General features: G+C 46.0%; 1 protein-coding gene across 5 annotated transcripts in view; it reads right to left on the bottom strand.

The window, feature by feature from the left end:
• Positions 1-1,475: 1,475 nt before the first annotated feature.
• The window catches only part of ARHGEF6 (Rac/Cdc42 guanine nucleotide exchange factor 6), a 75,845-nt gene continuing 69,143 nt past the window's right edge, over positions 1,476-8,177 (bottom strand). For all 5 annotated transcript variants that reach the window (XM_028714711.2, XM_077922655.1, XM_077922657.1 and 2 more), the window contains one exon: positions 1,476-7,639. In XM_028714711.2, the coding sequence (XP_028570544.2) occupies positions 7,499-7,639 (141 nt within the window). In that variant the 3' untranslated portion in view covers positions 1,476-7,498. The remainder of the gene's footprint in view (positions 7,640-8,177) is intronic.

Here is an 8,177-nt window from a genome sequence, read left to right as displayed (position 1 = left end):
TGGGGTCAGATGTGGCCCTCCAGGCCTCTCTGCCTGGCCCTTGGGGGGCTTCACACAGGCCCCATCTCCTCCCCAGGCCCCACCACTCACTGACGCTGCTTCACTCTCTCCTTGAGTTTTCATTTGCCTGGCGGGGGTGTCTTGCCTTGAACTGTAATAACACCTTCTCCTTGGCTGGACGGAGAGATGTACATGCAGAAAAACATTGCTGGGCTGTATCCAAAGCACAGAGAGTTACCTACTGCTGGGATGTGGCTCCTAGAGGGTTGCCCAATAGGGAATGTAGTCTCCAGGCTGAAGTAAGGTTCCCCACCCTTTCCGTATTGGATCTCCTCTGATTTTGGAACTTTTTATCTCTCAGCACACCCACAAGACATATGTAAAGTGGTTTAATGAGCAGTCGCTTCTTCCCAGGGAACTCTGGGAGCTGTCATTCTCTGAGGGTGACACACAAGGTCTCCTAACAATTCTCAGCACCCTCAAGAAACTAGTCCCTAGGATTCTTTGGGGAAAATCCCAAGAGTTAACATGATATGAAAATGCTTTAAATATACAGTGCAGACAAATCCTCTGTCTTTACAAAGAGAGACCTGATGATGCATCCTATAGCTTCCGAGAGGCCATACGATCCCACTCTAAACAAGTCAGACTTTATTTTGCTATCTTATGTAATCTGCCTTAAAGGCAGTGATGATAAAGAGATGCGTAATTTAGTAATTTTGTGTTGGAGGTGACCTATGGAAAATGATATTCTGTGCTACTCTCTCCTGAGATCTTGTCGTGCTTCTTAAAAGAACCTGAAGTTTGTCTAAATAAAACATGTTGTTCTACTGCTGTGGCTTATTTGTGTGCAGTGCAGTCCAATGTGCAGCTGCTAAGAAGGAAGAACCAGGGAGTTCATTGGGACTTAAAGATAAAGGTACCCCTGACCGTTAGGTCCAGTTGCAGATGACTCTGGGGTTGCGGAGCTCATCTCGCTTTACTGGCCGAGGGAGCCAGCATTTGTCCACAGACAGCTTCCAGGTCATGTGGCCAGCATGACTAAGCCACTTCTGGTGAACCAGAGCAGCGCATGGAAATGCTATTTACCTTCCTGCCAGAGCAGTACCTATTTATCTACTTGCACTTTGACGTGGTTTCGAACTGCTAGGTGGGCAGGAGCTGGGACCGAACAATGGGAGCTCACCCCGTCGTGGGGATTTGAACCGCCGACCTTCTGATTGGCAAGCCCTAGGCTCTGTGGTTTAGACCACAGCGCCACCTGCATCCCTTCTTTTGCAAACGGGTATAGAATTGCAGCCTCTATCCACCTGCTTTTTAAAAAATAGTTCTTTTTTCCTTTTCAGCTCAGGATCATTGTGGATGTTTTGCAATGAGTACTAGGGTTTTTTATTTAAACAATTTTTAAAAAGCAAACAAATTAAAAAGAGATTGGAAGATAAGTCGTAAGGAAAAGCACACACACACACACAAAATTATTTTTCTTTAAAACCCTTTTTTATTTTTGTTGAAAACCACAATTTAAAAAATTGCTCCAAATAAAAGCAGGTTAGAAAAAGTTGAACACGCACCAGTCATCGTGACAGAAAATAAGAACATGTATGACAGGAAGGAAACATGAGAGGCAAAGGGTTAATGTGTGGGATGCAACAGGAACCTATTTACAAAGAGCTGTAAACAAAGAATATATATCTATATTTTTGAGAACACTGAAGTCAGATTCACACATGGCTTCTGCTCCTTTATGATAGCTGCATATTCTTCTTTGTTTTTACAGCACAATCCGGTGGGTGTTTTATTTAGAGTAAGTCCCTTTCAGTTCAATGGGACCTCTGTTTGAGAAAGGGTGTTTAGGATTGCAGGCTTAATTTTCCTTAAACACACACACACACACACACACACACACACACACACACACACACACTCTTATTCACATCAGGTTCACACAGTGCAAGCAAATGCTGAATTTGAATAGCAATACCAGAGTTTCCCAAACTTTTGACACCTGGGGTGGTGGTTGGGTGGGTCACAGTGCTTTTTTAACTGGATCTATGGGAGAGGCTGCAGCCCAGCTTTAGCATGCAGGGGTTCCCAGATTCATCCCCTGGCACTCTCCAAGTTTCCTTTCTTAAGCAGAGCCTAGGTAAGCAGGGCTGGCAAAGTCTCAACTAGGGCCTTGGAAAACCACTATCAGCTGGTACCTTTCCATACCTGCCCCTGCTCCAGATGTTCTGGACAAGCTTGTTGGGACTGATAACCGTTGTTGCCCAAGATATCTGGAGGGTTCTACCATTGGGGAAGGCTGGCATGGCCCGTATCAGGACCTGCTAAGCAGACTTCAGTTATATAATGCAGCTTTCCTACATTCAAATCTGTAGGCACTCTCTATAACTCAGAAAAAAATAAAGAAACCACATATTAGTCCTCAAAACAAGAGGGCAGGCAATCTCCTTGAGACTAAGGGTGTTGCCTGCTTTTGCATTGCCACAAACAAAGGCGAAAAAAGACACGTGCCTGCATAATCTAAAGTATATGCATAGATGCAAATCTAGAAAGAATTACCCTAAGAGAAATACAACACATACTGCCCCAATGGATGAGATGATGAGCAGGGGAATATTGTGCCTGCTCAGTTTGCTGTCTTGGACCAGGCAGCCATTCAAGCAGAGGATGCCTGCAGGCAGAGAAGTGTGCCCTGTACAAGTAGGGCACACAGTCACCTAGTGTGCACCTCAACCTAAAAGATATCCAAATTCCAACGTTTCATGATGGAAAACAAGCAAGTCTGAAGGCTTCCCTTAGTTGGTCTCCCTTCTTATGGCCAGAGCCGGCCCAAAGGTGAGGGTGAAGCACCCGCCTCAGGCAGTGGAAATGAAACAGGCAGGGCCCCTCCCACCCTATTGCTTCTGCCGCCAGTGGAACACCCTCCCACTTGCCAAATTTCGGCGAGAGGAGAAGTATTGTGGCATATTGCATTGCTGCTTGTCTTGCTGCCCCTGGGGCAGAGAAGGTGCACGGAAACGCCTTGGAGAATAATGAAGATATTATTTATACTCCACCCATCTGGCTAGGTTGCTCCAGCCACTCTTGCTGAATTTGGCAAGAGGGGAGCATTCTGGCAGCACTGGAAGTGGGTAGTGGGCCATGGGGGTGGGGACAGAAGGGGGCAAATTCCTGGTTTGCCTCAGGTAGCGAAATGGGATGAGGGACACCACTCCCTGTGGTTCTTTACCTTTAAGGGGGACTTGTGCCGGACACCTGTGCTGGCAGGGGCTCATGGGAGCTGTGCTCCACCTGCAGAGTCCCGTTGCTGATGTGTGCCCTGGCACAAAGTCTGGGATTTTCTAAGCAAGAATTTATCCAGCTCCTTAACAATTCTGCTCCCAGCTGGTAGGGAAGGAACCTGCTACGTTTTCAAGTTAATGAAAGCTGAAAACACATGTTTTTGGAGCGTCAAGGACTCTGTGTCAGTTCCATCATTGCATTATGTGCCTCTTCCTCACCAGGGTTGTGTTCTGGAGCTGGGGGAGATGGTGCAGCCATGTTGGGAGCAGAAGATGGCGATGCACAAGGCTCATTGACCAGTATCTGTAACGTCACCAAGACACTCCAGCCCCTAGATCAGTTTTGTGCTTTTAAAAATGTTTCTTTTTATAAGGTAACAAATGAGCAAACAAACACATGCACATTCATGCAATGTTCAAAAGAAAGAAGAAGAAATGGGCGGGATGGGCAGCATGGGCGGGAGAAGTTAGATGGACCAGTATGGACCTAGTTGGACCAATTTTCTGACTCAGCACAAGGCAGAGTCCTATATTCCAAATCTTTGCACAGCCAGTCTTGAGACCTTTAACGGCATGAAACTCTGTGTCCTCCTTTCCCTTCTGCTGCACCAAGATGGTGCCAGCTGCTTCAACAAAAGTGCTTTCCCTTACAAAGTTTAGGGTCACCTAGTGGCAAGGATTTCCCCTCCCTGCTAAAAGCTGACTGTGGGTGGATTAGGAAGGCCAGAGTTCAGGCATTGCGGTGACTCAGTTAACAACCATTAAAATTCCAAGTTTGGTTTCGTAGAGCTATTGGTAAAATTGAATTATGCCAACAATTATAAAATAAAGCCAGGGGAAAGGGAGCAGGAATACTCTTTGAGGAACCCGGAAACAAATGAAATGTGCAGGTTATATTATAGGCAGACCTGGCTGGCTTGCATATTGTTAAGGTTAAATGTTTCCTTTAAGAGCACATACAAAAAGGAGATTCATTCTTCATTTGATTTAGTTTGTGTTCCCTAAGTAGCTATAATCTCTTCTTATCCTAGATGGAGCTGGATGAAATTCATCCAGCTTCCATTAAACATTCCTCACACGGTTGTGAATATCTGAACTATCTCCCTTCCCACTTATGATCACAGAATATATTATCCTGTTTTTAATTTTATTTGTTTAAGTCTCAGCACACAACTTCAGCATCAGTGCTCACCCTGAAGGGGAACAGCAAATACTCTGTCAAAGGAGAAAAGGAAACATACCACGAGGGCTATCAGCCGATCAACAAAACCGACTGAATCGGACAGGTTTTGCTTTGATTCCACCTACATAAATTAGCTTGCAACAAAATGCACTCTTCTGAGGAAAAGTATTATTTGCTTTTAGCTGTCAGAACTACCTTTCATCCAGTAAGTGTCTTCTCAGAAGAGGCACCCCCTTCCGACAGCAGAGGGAAGGGACTGCAGATTCAAAAGTAGAGCATTGCTTTGCATGTAGAAAGTCTCAGGTTCAATTCCTGGCACCTCCAAGTGCAACCCTAAAGAGCCACTCATTCGGTGCTGATAATCCTGAGCTAGAGGGACCAATGGCCACACTCAGTGGCTTCCCCATTTATCACATCCCTTTATACAAGTCAATAAGGACTAGAATATTTTCTTTTTTAAAAGATCCAGTTAAATCCAGTTTCACAAGGAGCAGGAGGACAGGGGCATTTTTTCTCAGCCTGAGACCAAGGAGTGGCCTTGCTAGAGAGTCCAGATTAGGCATGGGGAACCTCAGGTCCGGGGGTCTTGTGTGCCCCCTCCTCAACTGGCCATCAGGACTCTCCCTAGGCTATGTCCCTTGCTGGCCCTGCTTCACTTCTTCCTTGACTGCTTTTGCCTGGCTAGATTGTGTCTCTGAACTGTGAGCAGTACATGTTTTCTCTGTGTGTATAAACAGTTGTGTCTGTCTCCTTGCCTACATTTGCCTTTGGCCAATACAAAACATGGACATGCGGCCTCTAGGTCTCCAGAGCCCTGGAGTAGCCAATATAGGGCTATATATGAATGGTCTAACCTGTTAGAAGAGAAGCTCTGCATATCCAAAGAGAGAGAGAGAGACTGAGGCCACACCATACATTTGAAGCAATATCTTGCCACTTTAAACAGTCAAGGCTTCCCCCAAATAACCCTGGGAAGTCTAATGTATTGATAGTGCTCAAAGTTGCCAGCCTCCAAGTTCCCAGAGTCTCCTGGGAAGAAGGCTTGATTGCAACTCTAGGAGAGGAATAGCTCTCAGCATTCTTAGTAAACGGAAGCTTCCAGGGCGCTTTGGGGAAAGTAGTACCAGAGAGCTTTCCATGTGTGGTATGAATGCCTCTTCTAAGCCAGCAGAGGCATTTTCTGATGCTGCTGAGTCTTGAAGCTCATGCAGGCTCCCTCTCTCTCAAACGTGGGAGGGAAAGCCACTTCCCAGATGCCCCTTGCCGCTTGATTGTTTTCAATGCAAATGGTTTTTACAAAAACTATTTTTAAAATAATAATAATTTAAAAGTTGTGAGCTATATCCAAATAAGTTTTACTCAGAGTTGAGGTTTATCCACACTACAGGTGGCAGGTTCGATCCCCAAAGGGGACAGCTGCATATTCCTGCTTGCAAGGGGTTGGACTAGAGGATCCCTCAGGGTCCCTTCCAACTCTACAAGTCCACGATTCCATGAATCCTGGGAACTATAGCTTGTTAAGGGTGCTGGGAATATTAGCTCTCTCTGTGTGTGAAACTCCAGTTCCCAGGATTCTCTGGGGGAATGTATGGTGCTTTAAATGCATAATGTGAATCTGATCCAATTCAAATCCATCGGCTTAAGTTAGGGTGGTAATCAGTGCTAGTCCTGCACAGAGTAAACTCACTGAAATTAAACGAACCTAGGTTCATTAATATCAATAGCTCTATTCAGAGTATAACTTGGTGAATACAATCCAAGGCCACCCTCATCATTTTTAAAGGGTTGTATCTAATGCTAGTACTACATAGAGTAGACCCACTGAAGTTAATGGACAGTTATAACTTAGGTCTGCTAATTTCAGTGTGTTGACTCTGGGTATTACTCCTGCTGGGTACAGCCCCTCGGATTGATTGGGGCCACTGTTTTAACTCGACTGAGATGTTTTTAAGTTGATTCATCTAGCCAATATGTTGAAGCCCTAGTTAAAACCCAAAGGGCACACACATTCACACACATGCATGTGAAGCTCACACACTCCACAGTGGTGAGCAAAGCTTGCTGCTGTGCTCTTAAGCCCTCGCTGCTCAAAAGAAGCACTACTGAGGGATCTCTGCAAACTCCCAGCGACTCCGGATCAGAGGCACCCAGGCAAATGTAGTCCAACACACTGTGGTGCCCGTTGCATATTCATATCCATAGAAAGGCCATTTCAGAAACCACTGTGTTGTTGTGCTCTGTGCCTCAAGGGTGCAGGTAACAAACAGTTGTTATTTAATGTGAAGGGAAACCTAACTCGGTTTTCCTGATTATCTAAAGAAGTGCAAATCACCTTTAACTTTCTTTCCTGATTGCGATTCAAGGAACCATCTCCCCCTTTTTTCTCTGCCCACCAAACCAATAAATTAAGTAACAGGCATTTTAAAAGAAAAAGAAAAAAAGTGGGGGAAAGCGTTTCCTCTACAGCTTCCACTCAGCGGATCTTCACTCCGAATGGCATTTGGTCAGTTGCAAAGTCCACGTTCTTAGAAAAAGGTGCAATGAGGTACCCAGAGTTACCAAGGAGGGTCACAGAGACTCAGGGGCCGAAGCATGGCCTGGGTTGATTCTTGTTTTTTTAAAGAAAGAATTGCTCACTGGCTGTTGCTGGCTTCTTTGGGCGGGGGGTGGGGGAATAAAGAAATCAGCAGAGCCTTTTCCTTTCTTGTTTGTAACAGAACAAAACTAGAGCTGTCTGCCAGTTGCACAGATTCCTTTGGAGAGTGGTGGACTCTCCCTCCTTGGAGGTTTTTAGGCAGAGGTCGAGTGGCCTTCTGTCAGGGATTCTCTAGCTGTGATCCTGCATTGCAGAGAGTTGGACTCTCCAGGAGGGGTCCCTTGCAATGCTAAAAGTCTATGATGCTGTGAAAAAACCCCCGAAACAAAAGCAGAACACAAACTCCAGTATGACGAGAAGGGGCACCAAACCCCTCAGTTCCAGGGAATACCTGATGTTGTGAGCTAACCGCCCCGTGTGAGCAGGGTTAAGAAATCAGGCAAGGACTGAGGACCTCCGCCCGGCGTCTTCCCTGACACACTCATCTGTTTGCTTCAGTAGCCTCCGAACCAACTTCTCCAGATCTTTCCTGCACTTCAGCTCTTCCTCCAAACACTGCTTCATCTTCTTATTCTCCTGTAGGCAGAGGAAGCAGGGTGTTAATATTCCACATAAGAAGCTTCTCACTTTCTCTCCACTCCCCAAAACCAACCCATCTGCAATGATGTCTTAGTCAGCGACAGAGAAATCTTGACTGCCGAGCCTAAGTAGGCTCACCAGGCAGGTCACCACAGGGGTGGTTAGCCAAGTCAGGCACATCTGAGCCCAAAAAGGGGTGTTTTCAGCAACATCAATCAGCTGGTTGGCAGAACCTGCAAAGCCCATGGCCTGCAAAGAACCGTACACAGTACTTTGTGAGCACAATAGCCAGCTGACTGTCAGGACTTCAAAGCTCCACATGAGCCAAAACAGGTCCTCTGATGTCATTCTATTGTCAGATAAGAACATGAGAACATAAGAAGAGCCCTATTGGGTGAAGCCAATGGTCCGCCTAGTCCAGCATCCTGTTCTCACAGTGGATGACCAGATACCTGTGGGAAGCCTGCAAGCAGGATATGAGCACAATGGCACTCTGCCCACCTGTGGTTCCCAGCAGCTGGTATTCAGAAGCATT

The sequence above is a fragment of the Podarcis muralis genome, chromosome Z, assembly GCF_964188315.1.
Source record: "Podarcis muralis chromosome Z, rPodMur119.hap1.1, whole genome shotgun sequence".
In the NCBI taxonomy this organism is placed as follows: domain Eukaryota; kingdom Metazoa; phylum Chordata; class Lepidosauria; order Squamata; family Lacertidae; genus Podarcis; species Podarcis muralis.
Note: the sequence above shows the minus strand (reverse complement) of the source record. Positions and strands in the feature narration are given on the sequence as shown.